The sequence below is a fragment of the Centruroides vittatus genome, unplaced genomic scaffold (genome assembly GCF_030686945.1).
Source record: "Centruroides vittatus isolate TY-2023 unplaced genomic scaffold, ASM3068694v2 contig_371, whole genome shotgun sequence".
In the NCBI taxonomy this organism is placed as follows: Eukaryota; Metazoa; Arthropoda; class Arachnida; order Scorpiones; family Buthidae; genus Centruroides; species Centruroides vittatus.
In genome coordinates, this window is record NW_027122194.1 from 779413 (window position 1) to 798662 (window position 19250).

Below are 19250 nucleotides of genomic sequence, written 5' to 3' on the forward strand. Positions count from 1 at the left end.
TATATATATATATATTTTACCACTTTGAACGTCAAATTTTCTTTGTAAATTCATAACTTAATCTTCTCAGAGAATAATTTATCAATAAAATATTAAATTAATTAATTATTTTTCGAGCTTCTAATTAGCAACCAGTTAAGTAAGCAAAATAAAGGTGTAGTTTGTTTTATATGAAACGAACTATATCATTTGTTTTACCGCTAGTCACTTAGAAGCATCCTTTAAAATAATTTATAATTATATTACAGCTATCAGTTTTTAGTAATGATTTTCCTATTATTTCATTAATTATGCATATATTTACACGAGCAAACATATTTTAAATTATTTTCGGGCAAGAGAAATAAGTAGGACGGTTTATTTACAATTATTAATAATTTGGAACAAATTAAATTCCAAAATTAATCATAAGAAGTGTTCGTAACGTAGGGCAAGAAGTTCATCACTCGATGTAAATTTTGACCTTTGTGTATATACATATTTATTTATATAATTAAAAAATATAGGCATATTTTTCATACAAAACTTTTATCATACGTTTTCTTGGGCGAAATTTTGCATATTGTGTTACTTGCGACAGTTTGCACTTGGCTCTTCCCTCCTGTGCTGCTCGTTCTTAACGTTGTAGACGTGCTAACAGTTACTGTTCTTCTTATTAAACGTTTATGTGTACCACAGAATATTAAATGAAAGAAAGCATTCCGAAATTTTGAAGATATTAAATTATACAGTATTGGATTAATTGCAGAATTGATGTATAACATGACACGACAGAAATACAGTAGATTGTAATATGTCTCCATACCTAATGCTTCTATCTTATCTTGAGAAACTAATGTTAACCAAACTGTAAAGACTCTAAAAGGTGTAAGGCATACGAAGAAACAAAAAACAACAGTGGAAAGCATTAGCACCACTTGTTTTCTTGCCTTCATCTGCGTGTGTTCCATACTAGATTTTATTAAACATCTACTATTCATGAGATGTTTGGCTATAACACCATATATAACAACGAGAACGATTAATGGAACCCAGAAGAAAGCAGCTGAAGTAGACAGAAAATATATCTTGTGCCACATGCTTTGGGCAGAAGTTAGACAAACGGGCACTAAGCTACCATCTACGTAATGGGCATAGGTGTATTCTGTAAGAGCCAAAATTGGACAGGTTATTGAAAATGCTATCATCCACACTGCTATAATGACTGCAAGGGCACGCATTTTGGTGCACGTGTACCCAGCTTTTAATGGTCTACAAATTGCATAATATCGTTCGAAACTAATTGCAAGTATGGTCAAGAGCGATCCATGCGCAACTACCAGTTCTACAAATGGTACTGTTTTACCTAAATTAAAAGAATAATAATATGTTATTATGAAGTCGAATACAGAAATATAATTACGGTATATAATAAAATAATTAAATACAATTAACTCTCTAAAAATATAAATCTGTAGTAGGAAACATAAGATATTTACCATTTAATTATAAAAATTAGTTACTTATTAATATTTACAAAACCTTTGGCACACAATTTTTGGAGAATTCAACAAAAAAAAAAGTTTATTTTTTTCTTGGATTCTTATCACTAAATCCATTTTACCGCTTGAGGAATTATCAACAAAAAGACATCAGTTCATGGTGGATGAAAGATAAAGAATCGTCTCTCAATCTAGATCGATTAGTGTTTAACTATAATTGATGTATTCTCATAGTAAAAAAAAAGTATATAAATATATTCTGGGAAAATTTTAAATTATTTTTTAATAAATAATTTAAAAAATATTAATATATAGGCAAATCTCTGAACAATGGCTACTGACTGGAACGTAAAAAATGGCTGTTATTTAGAGGTTATTTTGTATGAACTTTTGTTAAAAAAGAAAAAAGTTCCTGAAAAAAAGGCCATTGTTGGGAAGTGGTGGTTATTAGAGGTTCCACTGTACATTTTTCTTCTAAAAAAATCTAAAAAATCATGTTTTGTAATCTAATAAGACATGTTCGGACGTTTAAACCTATTAATACAAAAATCGATATAGAAACAAAAAAAAAATATATATATATATATATTTTCCGTTCTGTTTGCTATAAATTTATTTTTAAATCCTATAAATCAGAAATATTTATTATTATTAAATATTATTTTAAAGAAAACTGCTTTTTAGTGTAAAAATATTATGTAAATATTGATCATGGATCAATTATTTCTTTGGATGTTTCAACTAAGATCTTGATCCAAATATTAATTAGATATATTTCATCGCAAAATCAAACATAACATAATTAACGATAAAACTAATTTTTAAATTATTTAAATTATTAATTATCTGCCCCACTAGATTATAACTTAACTCAAATGATTTTTAATCTTTAAGAAGAGAATTGATGATGATATCTTTCTTGTAAACACGACTATTTAGAAATGACTAAGTAATAGCAGTTAATAATGATTTTTTTTTTAAATTTATGTATTTATAATTTTAAAGTATTAAATATAAGATGATTAAAAATATAATTATAAAACTAACTCATAAAACATGGCATCCAACATTACATAATACGTGTTGACGTATTATGTAATGTTGGACGAGATACGCGCAATCACTTATATTGTGCTATATACTTCGTATCTGCACACAGTACTTTTTCAGACTTGTATTTTTAGAAAATCGTATAAATTTAAACTGTGCCTTTTCATATTTGATGAATTTTCTTAAAGCCAGAAAACTTTGTTGAATACACAAAGGTATATTTTAGTTTAGAGCCATAGAGAATTTAATATCGGTTTAATACATTTATTTACATTGAAGAAGTTCCGAAAAATACTCAACTAAATGTCAGAAAAGATGAATTGTGGTGTTTTCGAATTACATCGGATTATTTTAAAATTGTATAAGCGAGTGAGAACTACTGACAATACAACAGAAGGTGAAAATGTATTCTTCAAGAAATATATTTTTTCAATGTAGTTTTTAAGATACAAACCATTTAAAATTTCTTAGAAAAAAAATGATGAATTTATAAGAACATATATAAATATATCCTAAACGAATTAATTAAAAGTTTAAAGTATTTTAATTGGATTTTATTAAAAATTGTACTGATAACATATCAAAGATTTTCATGAATACTTTGTGCCCGTGATGACCGAGTAAATAAAATGGCTAAATACTAGTATTTGGTCTTGGGTGTGCGCTGTCTAACAAGCTGGTTACGTGAATTTTTTTCGGATTTTCTTCACTTGTCTAACATTTAAACAGGGACCAGCCTTCCATTGAAAGTCCTCCCGGGAGGTTTCTCCCTTGGCAGATCGCGCATGTGTTTCGTTTGTCCCATTCCACCAGTCCACTCCATTACTATTTTCATAAAGTTGATGAACAGATCATGGAATCTTAAGAAATTGCATCAAATATTGTAAGAGCAAGTAAAATAAAACTTAATAAAAGTTTATCTTATGAAATTTCATTTTTCGAATTATCAATTCTTACAAGTGATATAAAATTCACGCTTTAAATTATTTACAAATTTAAATTACTAAATCTACTTAAAACTATTAATTAAATTATTATAATTAAAATAAATAAATAAATTTTAATATTAAAAAAAATATGCAAAAATAATTGATATTTCAAGGATGCTTTAGTACATTAAATTAATAATTCATTATTGGTTAATTGGTTGTATTTATTAAGATTAATAATATATTTAATTAAATAATTGTACAACATACATATTAATGTGTAAATTAGCATGGAAAATAATCATAATATCATATTTCGAGTGCGTGTTTGTATGTCAATTTAACAAGTTTTAAATTAAGAAATAGTTTTATTAAATTTTATGAAATTGTATCAAATATCTTCGATTTCATCATTAATTTGTAACGCTTTGATTTACAGGGTAATCCAAAAGAAACCTACTATATTTAATGCTTTATTACAAATGATGACGAGGTCTACAAATCTTACTCATCATTCAAATCAATATTTGAAGACAGTTGTATTGCAATGTATTCAATATGTTTCAACTTCAATCTCGATCATCCTCAAGCTTATTCCAAAGTTTAGCATTACACTTTGAAGAACATTTCTCTGAATAGCGAAGATTTCGCAGTTTTACATCAAAACACAGTGGAAGGAAATTGACTGACCTGTGTGTTTTTCATCCAGAATCTTTCATACAGTTATCTTAATTGTAGAGATAGTTGTATGAAAGCTTGTGGATGAAGAACATACAGACCAGTCAATTCTATTCCATGATATAACAAAGATCGTTGGAATTGACGGTAAATATATTGAACACATTGGCTTCAGTCGTCGATATGAATGATATTTAAGTAAAACTTGCATACCTCATTGTTCGATTATAATAAAGAATTAAACTTCAAAGGTATCTACCGGCCACCATGTGGTATATTCTATTATATAAGTATTTATATAATTAATTTTTAAATTCAGTTGACTACCTTTATGATACTAATTTAAAAATCGAATTTAAATATACTTCATGTTATCCATTTAAAACAATTGATATATTGTTTTATTAAATGCTATCTGTTTCGGTATAAAAACATATTTGATGAATAGTTCTTTTAACTGCTCGTGATGGCGCTAGCAGACATCAATGCGTATAATTGATCTAATCTGCGAACTAATGTAAGCTTATAAAAATATTAAACTCTCCAAACTATACATTCGAAATAATACATTTATATCCCTGTTATCTAGCTTTTGTGAGAAATATTTAGTTTACAAGATTATTAAAAAACGTCAATAGATGGCGCTTGGCATAAAAAAATTAGTTAAATTGTACTCGAGCACGATTCAAGATTTGTTCGTTTAGTAGAGATGCTGCACATTTTTACGTCAATTTGACGTCATTTTTTTAAAGTTATTCATTGTAAAACTAAGAGATGACGTCAAATTGACATTGAAGTGTACGAAACGAACAGGGCTACACTAAGATTAGTATTACGTTACACCGGTTACATGTGTGTGACAAAATAGTGTGACCGCAGAACAGAGGAAGAAAATTGTGAAATATTAATAGAATCACTTATTTTAGTTTAAATTTTATATTATTAATAAAAATATATAAATAAATTCGCAGCAGAAATTATTTTAATTATTCGTATTATCTGTGGTTTATGAATTGTGTCTATTATTTAATAAAGTTATAATAACATAAAACCAAAATATTTTCTACTTTCTGCATGTAGAGTATGGCGAGGAAAAAATTTGCGACTGACTGCTATTTTTCGTTGGTTTTATCCACTCGGCTACTGATGGCATTTGCGCTAGTCAATTTTTAATAAAACGTTCTCGGAAAGTAATGCGATAAAATAGTGTATGTCATTAAAACTTAAATGCCTTGTCGAAATTCTTCCTAAATGTTTTAATTGTGACCCAAACACTAGCTTCAGAGGCGTTTCTCTTAATCATATCCTATATGAAGTGCTCTTTACACAAATACTTTATCAATTTGATGTATGAAACAATAGCTAATCATCAAAAGACAATATAACGATTAATATCGCTAAGACATAAGCACTATTATCTAATTTAGTCTAAATAAGACTAAATTAAATAATCATCACCAATTTATTGTGTACTGTTTTAAGGCACCTCTAAGTGATGTATTTTGAAATGTATATCAACCTGACTACATAAACCATTACACTCTGAGATGCTGGTTAAATATTTAATATTATTTTCAATCCTGAATTATTTTCCATTTTTAAATTATTTAAAAAATTATGTGAAAGAATTCGAATATTAAGATAGTTGGCAATATACAAGTTTGCTACTTTCCAAATTTTAAGAAATCCACCAATGGCCACGTGGATAAAACCATCGAACACTGGTAGTTTTTGTGGGTTTGCACCTCAAAGTGTTTCCGGGATTTCTTCACGTGTCTAACACCTAAATAGGGTCCAATCTTATAAGAAAGAAAGCCTATAGGGAGACACCTTCTTGGCAGATCGCCCACGTGTGCGTTGCCTTATCCCATCAATCCAAATCCAATTTTTAATAGATCAAACGAGACATTTTTAAGAAAAGGAGATCTAGTGAGAATTTCTTAGTCGATCTTCAATGAATCTTTATCTAATACTGATTATGCATAGTAACAGATTTATCTAAATCCTCTTTGAATATAAATATCTGTTTTCTCAGTTCTAAGATACTTTCCAATCCTTATATGACATAAAAGAGAAACTTTTTGTAATGAGAAAACTACATTTCTTTTCAAAAGGATCCTGTAAGACTGCATGTTGTACAGAAGGTTGCATAAGTATATACATTCACTATAAATACACTAAAAATACACAAATGCGTTATTAAAAAAACACAGAGCATACGTTCGTAATTCAAAGTTAACTTATAACAATAGAAGGCCAGCAGAATTTGAGGAATTTCCTCATAATCATACTTTACCGACACTTTTCTTTATCCATAAGAGTTAAAAAATACTTATTTTTAAGTAAATTCGGATATTTTCCTCGCCGATGAAAAAAATCATTAATTCGGACTGGATTCAATTTCGGATCACATTATTCAAGATAGTGTTTAATGGTATGTAATTTATTTATCAGCTTCGATAGCTTTATATTCTTCAGTTTAATTTTTTTTCCTCGGATCTCCAACATCTAGGGATTTAGAGGATTTCTTCCAATTCTGATTGTATTTTCGATAATATCGTTATGATTTGAAACTAATGCGAGTTCTTCCTCCGTTACTCAGAATATAATTTAGATAAATGTTATAAGAATCCAATTAAACGGATCTTGTGAAATGTATTTAAATTTAAAAAATTTAAATATATTTAACTGTTTAATCTTATAATCTTATAACAGGCTTTTAAGCTTACAAAAATATATAAATTATTCGTATATACATATATTTATTGACATGTTATTCATATAGTAATAGATAATGAGGATATATACTTAAAATTATTTAGCGTTTTACATATAGAGTGGGACAAAAGTCAGTTAACTGACCATTTATCAAGTTTTCGCTTGAAAGGCAATAATTTCTGTATTTGAATAAAAAAAACTCTCATTACGAGATCATCAGTGGCCGAATGGGTAAAATCACTAAACACTGATCGCGAGTTTACGCTTCGCCAAAAGGCAAACTGCGTGGAGTTTTCCGAGTTTTTCTCACGTGTCTAACACCTAAATAACTGCCAGTTTCCCATAAAAGTTCTCTCATATTCCCCTTGGCAGATCACCCATGTGTTGTGTTACCTTACACCCTCAACCCATTCCAATCCGATGGATCTCTCTACAATGGACCACCATGTATATTATACGTGAGAAATATTTTACTGATAAATATAACCACAAATAATAATCAATAATTAATATCCAAAAACTTTTTCATATTTAATGCTTACTTTCCCTTCGATTTTATAGAAAAATTAGTTTTTAACGTATGTTGACTGCTTACATAAACTTTACAGCTATATTTTTGGGCTGCAATTTTGAAAAAATTGTAGACCCGTAAATTCTCACTGTCGTCCGTCCGTCTGTATTTTCTTAATCTCGAGAGTGGAGTTAGATACATAAATGCCGAGACCAGATGTGGAAACCGTAGGGGTAGAAAGCCCCGATTAACTTATGAAAACTTCCGATGAAAACCGGAAGTCAAGTTATTTCAATTTAAAAATTTCCCCCTGAAAGGTGTTAGATTACCGGCACGACTCTATTGTTAAAGGAAAAGTGTGATGTACAGGGGTAAGTCACTACTAATTTGAAGGTGGAGAGCATATATTTTAGTTAAATACATTAAAAACATGATTAAAAATTACAGCCCGTCGTTGTGATTATCTTTAGCATCTAACCGACAATATTTCTTAATACGTAGCTTCGATTTAATCACTCATTGATCCAAATTAATTGTATTTCGGAAAAAATCCTTATTATAATCTGTATTTAATTTTTTCCTGGTGTTTAGAAAGTCGATTAACCAATATAAACACAAAATTTCTGTATTAGTCAAATACTATTATAGGAAAACTAAAAAAGAAACGTTGATCTGAATGAGATCCGTACGGTTTACATTCTTATGAGCCACCATATATTCCATTTTATATATTCATTATATGTACTGTACTTAGAACAATACACGAATTTTAACTTTGTATTACGTTTATTTATTACATTAGTACCAAAATTTATTACATTTCTTGTACATATTAAGGAATTAATTGTAATAATTAATACTTAAAAATATCGCTAAAGTGTAAATTTATAAAATATATTTTTTAGCATAATTTAAATTAATATACGTTTACATTATCTTTATTTTTATATTACAGGTATAATTTTATATAATATAAATGCTAAATTCGTGTATAATTATTCAATTTTGCATGGATGAAAGCATTATTAAGTATTGGATATTGATCTATATAGAGAGGTCCATAAACCAGTTAACCTCTGTAAAGATTAATTTGTAATTGATTAACCAGATTAACTAAAAATAAAATTAATTCGATTGCATTTTTATCAACTTCCCATCAATTTTACAAAAGAAAGAAACAAGTGTATCTGGAAAATGAAAAACATGATTAACTGATTCGGACCACCCTGTACTTTAATTAATGATTAAAACCATTATTATTATTTTTATTAAATTAATTTTTATATGCCTTGTCTTCATAAAATATTCAGAGTAATTCAAACAGAATATTACTAAAGATTTTTGTACTAAGGAATGGTACACTTATCAATACAGATATTAAGGAGCAATGATTTTTTGATATCTCTATATCAAAATTGAAAACTTTATCAACAGTTTTTTGATTAATGATGCTATTTCGATTGAAATATACTCATAAACGATCACTTTACTGAAACTTCAATGGCTTATTATAAGCAAGAAATCTGGATAATTTTTAAAAACTTGTTTAAAAATTATTAATTATAAGATAAAAATGCAATACAGTATTTTAATCTTGATTAATGGGCACTTATATAAAGCATTTTTTTTCCTATTTCTAAAAGAAAAAAAATCAAAATACTTATGGAACACACGAAAATCAATGTGAATTAATGTTCGCTAGTATTATCGATTATTCGACACCTTTGGTTTTTCCATCAACTCACAAATTTGGATATGCTTCAGAAATCTGTACTGTTTCAACAGGAATATTATCAATTGGGGTAGTTTTTTAAAGAATGATATCATGTCACATCTAAATACCTTGTAGAACAGTGCACTGCCACGTCTGAATAGTGCTGTCTGCGATTCTTTCACGTCATTTGGATGAAGCAATCTGGAACATTCTCAAAATGTTATGAAGACAAAAAAGTTAAGCTAAATGGAACATTTTAATAGATAGAGACGTTCCGTTTTCTTACATTTATCGTTCCTCCGTATGTGTACAGTTGAAAACTTATAGAAGAGGCATTATACACCACATATTCTTCGTGCATTTTTTGCTTCAAAGATAAGATTTATGCTGCCAAAACTACAAAAATTGGGGATCTAACTAAAGCTGTAATAGAAAATGAACAAGTATAAACCGATTCTTGGCAACTTTTCCTGGATGCTAATATTAAAGCATGCCAGAAGTATATATAAAAAAAGCTCTGTAAATTAACTATAAATTAACATCAGTATTATAAATTTTTAATTTAATTTCTAAGATATATTGACGACATTAGCAATTTTCAGTTTAAATATAATTAATTTTAATACAAAGACCTGTATAATATCGTAAAAAGTGTTTTTCATCACTGATCTAATCTTAACTTTGTTTTGATTTCATTGTTTATTTTGGCAAAGTTAAAAGTATTAGAATCAAAATTACTACTTTAGTAATGAGTTTCGGCGAAATAGTGACATAAATTAATTGTGTACCTGCCACTAACGGTAAAGATAAGGATTTCTAATTAAAGGACATTCTACCTAAATTAATTTGAAGAAAATTTCATTTTATCTTTTGTCTTCATTGTCAATCTTTTGATTAAGCCCTATCACAGAGTGATTGCAGAGCGAATTTGGAGAGGGCATTTACGAGGCCTCAAAAGCATTTGTTACAAATTATTCATTAAGACCAATATGTCTATTAAGGGAAAGAACATTTATATTTTTTTTAACCAAGCTTTATCATTTAGAAATTTTTTTTAAACGTTGATAATGTATTTGAGCTTTGAAGATAAAAGTGCCAACTCGACCTCCGTAAGAGTTTAAGAGATTTAAAAATAATTATATAGAAAATATCCTATATTCCGTCCACATATTATCGAAAGATCAGCAAGGAAAATTTTGTGTAGGCTTCACATTTATCAGATGAACTGTTGGTCGCAGGTTCGTGTCTCACTGATAATCTGGCCATATGGAGTTTAGCGGAGTTTTTACGTGTCTAACACCTAAATAGGAGACAGTTTCTCTTAGAAAGTCCTCTTGGGAGACGGATCTCCTTGTCAATTACCTTATTTTATTAATATAATTCACATTTATCAGGGTCTTAATAAAGGGTCAGTGGTTTCTCCCGGACTCAGAAGTATTACTAAAGTGTAAACAGAATACAATATACAGTAAAACCTATCCCAAAAGGAAAAAATTCTTCGGAACGAAGCGATTTCCTACGTTAAAAGAAACCTGTTCAAAACGGAAACCTGTCCAACCAGAAATACGGTGCGATTTTGGTTTATATCCTATTGGTTTTACTCTATTATATCCAGAATCTATTATGAGAGAATCTACAGGAATTGCTCGGGTATCGCATTTACAGAGCCTCAAAACACAAATTATTAAAAAAAACCTCTTTAAAATCTATTATTTTGTTGTTTTATATATATATTTGGGACCTCAAAAAGGTAAATGATCCAATCCTCTCTCCATCTTTGAGAGGCGTAAATGATTTCATGTCAAATTTCGTTGATTCAAAAGTAATTTGTAACATTCCAAAATATTTACCACGACTCCATTTTATAAATAAATTTATTTTTTAATAAAATAAAAATGATTAAAACGCCCACTTCTTTTATAAAAATCGAATAAATCTAAAACGATAAATTCTATCTTTGATAATTTTAGAAAATATTTTCTTGCCAAATTTATGATTTAAAATTTAAGCCAATTTTTTTTTCAACGTTATAATTTTTTCATTTATCTAAATTCTTTTTATAGAAATTAATTAGCATTTTTATTTTTAATTAAAATAAACATTGAAAAGCATGTTTTAAAGAATATAAGATAAAATCTAATGCAAACATTTCTTGTAATAAATTAAAAAATGTGAAGAAAATTTGTAAATATAATTTTATTTACGTGCAATTATAATTTGTTTTTTTTTATTTTGTAAAATATTTTTGCATTTTTTTAAATAAAAACGAATTTTTAAATATAAATTTACATATTTTTAATTTAAAAATCGTAAATATTTTGATAAATTTTTTCATTTAAGTTTCGATATTTTTTTAACATAAATTTGCATATTTTAGAATTAAAAAAACAACATTAACATTAATTAGACTAATGTTTATTAATGTTAAACTAATTAATAACTTAATTAATGTTAAATTAATGTAAACTAATTTAATTAAGTTAAAATTAATCAAATTAAAAACAACAATTTAACATAAATTTGCATATTAAAAGCATTTTTTTATAATTAAAAATAGTATGCGCTAATGGAATAAATTAATTTAAAAATTTGAAAATTATTTATGATTTTAAACTATATTTAACGAGCAATTATTTATTGTGACGTCGTTATAATGCTGGACTGTAATTTTTAATCATATATTTTTTAAATTTAAAATATATGCTTTCCACCTCAAATTAGTAGTGACTTACCCCTGTACATCATTCTTTTCCTGTTAGAATCATTGTATAGGTCTAATGCAAAAGGAACCATTCATGCATTAAGCCATTAGTTTATAGGGAAGACTCGTTTGTATCTGACAATTATTGATGATGGGGAGAGGGAATTGAATTTTTGATGACGTAAGATTGTACCCGTCCCCAGTCATTATAAAATATTTTGAAAATAATGCGTATGTATTTGCGAATCATTTGAACTTCTGGCCTGATGACATAATTAGGAGGATGGAGGTACCGCGATCTGCCGAGGGAGCTATCTCCCAAGATGACTTTCTATGGGAAACTGGTCCTTGTTTAGGTGTTAGACAGATGAAGAAAGGCCGGAAAATTCCATGTTGGCGAGGCGCGAACCCACGAAACCAGTGTTCCGTGCTTTTATCCACTCGGCTACTTGTCTGGGCACCTTGATTCCTGATGACTGGTGATGATGAAAAGAGGGGTCAAAAAAGGGCAAACCTTTGTTGACATAATACTTGAATGACCCCATAAAAAACAATTTATAGGTCAATATATAAATAATTTTTAAAAACATAATTTAAGTTTAGCCATATCTAGACTCATTTTTTTTCATTTATAAACTGTCCCGGTTTGGGCGATAAACAATATGGCCACATTAAATTTTTATATAATATCGAGAGATATTAATCTGATTTTTCTACAGTTTACCTCTACCATTTCATTTACATAAAGTATTGTACTGTTTTATTGGTAAATATAACTTTTAAGAGATAAAAATGGATTTATTTCTTACGAACCTAATCCATCTAAAAAGGGGGATCGATTTTTGATTTTTACAAGTGGATGGTGGATGAACTTTAACAGTATAACTGCCTTTGATGTAGAAAATGTTAGAAATTGGTTTAGAAGAACAATTTTTCGCTCGGAAAAGCTTAAGATGAAAATGTAAAAATCAAGTTAAAAATTTACTCTTAAATTTTTTTTAAGTTATAAATAAATTAATTTTTAAAATATATTTTATAGTATACAGTATACTCTCCCCTCTTAATTTTTGTTTAAAGTAATAGGCAAAGTTCGGCTGAATTAGCTAACATAGTGGAAAATTTGCTGATAAGTTGCTTGCTTGAAATAATTTTTTTTTACAAGAAGGTATTCATGATGCTCTGGCACAAATTATTGTACACTGTAAACTAATCAGAATTGCTAATTTTGCTTTCAAATTAATCAAACTTTCAACCTAGCACTGAAAATTTATTAATTATATTAAATACACATCACATTATACAGAATTGTGCAAAAGCTAGTTAACTACTATAAAAACTAAATTTCTGTCTTATTCGAACAATTAATCATTGCAATTTTGTAAAAGAAAATATGTTGTTTGAAATTAAGTTTACAGTTCGTATTTACAAATATATCTGAAACGTATATCTATAACTTATAGATCAATGATTTCGAAATATCTATTATAGAATAGTCCAGAAAGTTATCTTTCTTCTGGTTCTATAGTCTAGAAGCCTAGAAAATCTTATTACCTTCGATTTTTCTCATCTATTTCTTTCCACGAATCGACAATTTGGAAAAGTTATCAAGAGAATCTACATTTAGAAGTTTTTTGTTTCTTTAATTAAATTTTTTTTTGTTAATTAAAAAATAATTTTTTTATACAATTAAAGCTTGATATAATTTCTTTAAAAGTTATTTATTTTTTAAAATAATTCATAAAAATATTCGAGAATATATTTTTAAAGTGAATTTATGGATAAAATTTAGAGGAAAAAACTAGCGGATTTTCAAGTTTTTAAAATTTTTAAATATTTAAATATTTATTTAAAAATCAGAAATTTATTTTTAATGATCTATAAAAAAATTTAAAGGAACTTTAAATATAAAAGTTTAGTTTTAGAAGTATAGAAAAATCACAAAATGGTAAATTAAAAATTATAAAAACACAAAAAATAATACATAAAAACGAAGATAAGTTTAATATTAAATAATTTTATGATTTCTCTGTTATATTTATTTATTTAACTTTAATTTTAAGGAAAATCTTTTATATATTTATTTAATTTTCTATTTTTTAAAATAAATATTTAAATTAATGCATAACTTATATAGTAAAAGTAGATAAAAGTGAGGAAAAAATCAAGAAAATTATACATGTTTTGAACTTCATAAAAGTAGTTAAAGTTTAAAAACATTCGACTTTTATTATCAAACAACCTTAATTATATCTTTTACTAAGGATACAATATTATTGTAAATATAATAGATGACTTCCTAGCTACTTAAACATCATAATCCAACAACAATATATCTGATAAATTTTGATACAGAGTAGAGTAGAGATCGATCAAGCTGAATCTGTTTATCGATCAATAATAAGGTCTGAAGGACATTTCGTGTAATGTCTAATAGTGTAATTATCGGATGAGAACAGATTGAACGTGTAGTGAATGTGAGTTTCAGACAGGCAGATAATGTTTAGTTATGACGCTTGACTATCTCTTGCTCAATTTGCCAACAACATCTGTTGATAAATTTTACGACGTTTCTATCGATTTTTCTCTCGTTTTGCCACCCTTAAACTATATTCGAAGTATATAATAATTAATAAATTCACTTCATAACAAAGGTTTTATTTTTTAATACTCTCTTAAGAGAGTTTTTAGAAAAACAGGAAGCGAACTCTCGTTTTGTTATTGCGCTATCAGTAACTGTTACAACGGCATAAATATAAGAAAATTATGATGTCTCTGTTGTTTATTTACATCTATATTTAATTTATTCTTTATTTTTAATGCTTAATTATTTATAAAATTGATTTTTTATATTTCTTCGGCTTTATGGAACTTAGTTCCGAGTAGATGATTTATATTCAAATTCCTTAATTCTTTAAGATATTTTTAGTTATTTATGAGACGAAACTCTTCAAAAAATCATCTTTTAGTTATTTATTTTCTTGTTTTTTTAAGCTAATAATAAACTTGTCTTCAAAGTTTATTCACGTAAAAGTTATCTTAATCGTCTCCATGTAAATTATATACGTCCCAAAGGAGTCGTTTTGAAATTAGTGCAGAAATTTATTTTAATGTTGTTTATAAGTTTATATAAATTTTAATTTAATAATTTTAATTATAAGGAGGAATAAAAAACATTAAATGGGATTAAATACTTAATTTTATATTTAAAAAAATGTCTTTTAAAACGTAACTTAATTACAAAATATGTTTGAATAATCGTAAATATTTCTTTCACAATATATTTAAACAGGGTCTTGACCTCACGAGAATAATTACTTGAATTTATCTAGCATACATCATTAACTATATAAAGAAACCCATTATGAAGAACATTAAGCATCTTGAGATCCAGATGAACCAAATTTACATTAATATCACAGGATCATATTACAACTGTACAGGCTAATTTATAGCAATCTCTCAAAATAGTTAAACGATGCATACAAATTCTGTTATCATCACTTTTTATCTGTAATTAATTTGAATGCAAGTTAAGAAATTAAATATAAATTTAAACGGTAAACGATCATACTTTCCAACCGAAAGATCGCGATCCCCAACAATAGGAGAGTTACTACTCTTAAGTAACGTTATATAAGTTATATTATCATTATGTACTATTTTAAGAAGCTACAACAGTATTATTTGTAAAAAGTTATCGATAAATAATGGTATAAACAGCGGTAAAAATCATTTTAACTCATTTAAAAAGGTTAGGTTGGGAAGTTACGTCAATCGAACTAATACTTTGTATTCGAATTACACGTAAAAAACTGTATAATTTATGACTTTACATTAAAATGTAATGCAGAAATTAGATAAAGAAAATGTCATTTAGTCAATAAATCACTGTCAAATAATTTAAAAAAATTACAAATTGAATAATTTCAACTTTCATTTATTAACATACATAAAATGATAGAAAACGATTTAATTATATTCTTGAAACAAATCATTAAACATCCTAATTAACTTAATTAATTCTTCCTGCTAATTATGTGATATTAATTTTGGATATATTAATATAATTATCTGTTGTATATGACTAAATCTTATTGTTCATTTATCTGATTCACTAACGAATATAACAATAATTTATATAAATGAACTTTATAAAATTACTTAAAAAATAATCTTATAGTTTATTAGTAAAAAAATAAAATTAAAGTTTAATTTAATAATCTAATTAAAAAATTTTGAATCTTTTGCAAAAATTTGAAAGCATTTTTTAGAAAATTTTTCGAAATTTTGGAAATTTTTAAAGATGTTTTAGAAACTTTTAGAAATAATTTAAAAAATTAAGAAAAAATTTATTAAATTAATTCATTAATTCAGTTTAAATTTATATATTGAAATTGAGTTAGATTTGTAATTAAGATACAAGAGTGTTAATTAATTTTCTCGTAATTTTAATTAATATAAGAATTAAAATTAAATATAATGAAAGAATTATAATAATTACTTTAAAAAAAACATATTTAATTAAATTATACGAGTGAGAATATTTGGAGTCAATCAAGCTTAAGAATCAATAAAGAAAATCTGGGCTTTTCTATTAAAAGGTAAAGAATTTTTCACTAAACTTTTCTGAAATTCATAAACGTATTATTGAAAAATTTTTAAATATAAATATTTCCTAAATATTCTAGAATTTATAACTAATTTATATATATATATACTTACACATTTCTTCTCCAAGTATCCAAACTTCTGGTTTCGAGTGAAGTTCAATCAATACACTTGGCATACAAACTAAAAGTACTAATAAATCAGCAATACTTAAATTGATGAGGAATATGTTTGTCGAATTTCTTAATTCTTTATTTTTAAACACTACTAAAGGTACCATTAAATTTCCTATAGTACCAAGGGTTAAGATTAAACCACAAACTATACTAGCGCACGTTCTTATGTATAATGGAAATCTTAAAGGTATATATTCTTCAGACCACCCGAAATTCTTTTGGCAATCGATAGTCCAGTTAGTTTCATTGATACAGTACCACAACGTGTAATTCATTCTGTTACAATCGTCAGCCATGTCATATATATAAAAACTAAAACTAGATTATCAACCCTCTTAACTTAACTACTGAGATGGAAGTGAAAGCCTATCCTCAAAGTCAGAGGTTTTGTTAGTGGATAAAATGCGCACGCAGCTTTTACGTCATACTATATTTTGATTAATATATATATAGTTTTATTTATTTATATTTTGCCTTTCTATTGTCTTTATACTAAAGCTCTGTTCATTGTTATGTTCTTAAAAACCGTTTTGCTTGAGGGTTGTTTAATTAATTAATTTGCAAAATTTGACCCACTTTGTAACGTCTTTTTAACGGAATTTTGTTAACTAAGTTATTGTTATTATATATTATACATATTTTTTAATATATGTAATTTATAAATATTCATATGCATTATAGTACAAACTATAAACTTTAATATGTATTATAAAACAGTAATATGTATTAGTATACATATTAGTGTACTGTACTTGTATATTAAGGGCCTGGAGTGCGCGGTTCACAAAATGTAAGGCTCCACCCTTTTCCAAAAGCCATACAAATATACGAATAAAATCAATAAAAAATACTAATATATATATATATTTTTAAAAGTTTTATTAAAATTTTACTTTTTATGATTTTTATATCATGTTTTTTTTTTAAAAAAATAAAATAAATAATATTTGGGCCTTTTATATTGAAATGGATCTACTACATTAGTTTAAATAATACAATTATTTGTTAGGTCCAGATAGAGCCTTCAGGCTCAATGTATTAATAGACTCAGACCTAGAAAGAAGGGACTAGTAATCCTTTCAGTCTGGTTTCTTGAGTCCAGTGGGCGAAACCATATTTAGCGACAAGCGTATGAGGTTTCAACCCTAATGACTTTATGGAGCCCTACATCTACAAGACCTCATAAAAGCTTTTTTTTTAAGTTAAAAAACACGAATTTGGCCACGTAAAAATTACAACAATAAATATCGGGGACCATACAAAGGGCTCGGGTGCAAGAATGTTTCACATTTCTATGACAAATAATAACAAAATTATTTTATTATTACAAATGAAAAAATTAAATGTTTCACACTTCGTCCTTCTCGGGACCCCTAAATTCGAGACAATGCCCGAATTTAGGATTCTGGCTGGTCAGAAAATCCTTAGAAGCTGTTGGTACAGAGTTTAGTTTAGTATTGTTCTTTATATTTCTCAGGTTATAACGTTTATGTTTAAACAGATCTTTAAAAATAAATGTTTTTTTCTGATTATATTTTATATATGCAAATTTTGTTTTAGCATCATTGAAGAAGGCCCCACAAGAGGTTAGCAAGAAGTATTTCTTGGAAATAAACAGTGTTCAACAGGGTCTTTTATCTGGACTTTAGTGTATTTGTGTCAGCTTTCAGATCTTAATTAAAATACAGAAAAATATATTAAAGTATATTCAAAGACATAAATGCCTTCTATTTTAAAAATTCTTAACTTTTTATTGTTAAAAAATTATTTTTACTTTATTAACATAAAATTTAATTTAAATTTTTTTTAAAAAAATAAAATTAACTAACATTAATTTAAAAATTTAAAATTTTAAAAAAATAAAATAAACAGTTTTTTTGCAAAGTAATTGAGATAATTGACAAGAAATTTTTAAAATATTTTCCTCTAATGAATTTTATTATAATTTGTTCCAATTTAAAGTTTTCAATAATGTTATTTTTAAATTTTAATAAGAAAAATTTATAAAGAAATCTGACATTCGATAAATTTTTAAAAATATATTTTATATATTATAGTAAAGATATATTATTATTATAAAAAAGATTAAAATAAATAAATAAATTATATATATTATTTAATAGAATAATAACTATGATAATTAAAATTATAATCACAATACCTTAAAAAATAATAATAATAATTTTATATATATATTTTTTGTTGTAATTAATTTAATCAATGTTACAAATGCCAAAAAAGTATAGAAATAAAATAATTTTTTACTTTTTTTTAATTTAAAAAATGATTTAAAATGTTTTTCTTCTTAAAATTTTTATAGAAATCATTTCATTTATTATAATTACAAAAACGCTTCCGATAAATCGCTCTTTTACATGTATTTGATAATTATATTAATAGATATTCATAATTGTCATTAATTAAATAATAGTAAAATAGTTTGTTTAATTATCACCAGATGGCAGCAATAAGTAAAAGTAATTAACTTATTTATTTTAAAAAGCATTTTAATATTATAGTGTTAATAGATCATTTGCTAAACATAGTTATAAATATATAATTTAATATAATTTTTTAATAAGAGAAATATAAACTTTAAAGTAAAAAAAAATATAGCAAGTCATAAATTATTACTTGTCTCATATATTTTTAAAGTAATATCTCTTTCCTTCATTTTAATTTAT

At 26.2% G+C, this 19250-nt stretch overlaps 1 protein-coding gene across 1 annotated transcript; it reads right to left on the reverse strand.

The window, feature by feature from the left end:
• Nucleotides 1-361: 361 nt before the first annotated feature.
• LOC136975394 (growth hormone secretagogue receptor type 1-like) lies at nucleotides 362-16892 on the reverse strand. The gene is made up of 2 exons (XM_067270436.1): nucleotides 16505-16892; nucleotides 362-1345 (listed from the first exon to the last, which is right to left on the reverse strand). The coding sequence occupies exons 1-2, from the start codon at nucleotides 16860-16862 to the stop codon at nucleotides 516-518; spliced, it is 1188 nt and encodes a 395-aa protein (XP_067126537.1). The 5' UTR covers nucleotides 16863-16892; the 3' UTR covers nucleotides 362-515.
• Between the last annotated feature and the right edge of the window lie 2358 nt (nucleotides 16893-19250).

Coding starts and splice junctions, on each gene's coding strand:
- LOC136975394 (XM_067270436.1), bottom strand. CDS start 16,862: ATGGCTGACGATTGTAACAGAATGAATTACACGTTGTGGTACTGTATC. Junction 1,346..16,504: donor GATACTTGGAGAAGAAATGT/GTAAGTATATAT, acceptor CTTTTAATTTAG/GTAAAACAGTACCATTTGTA.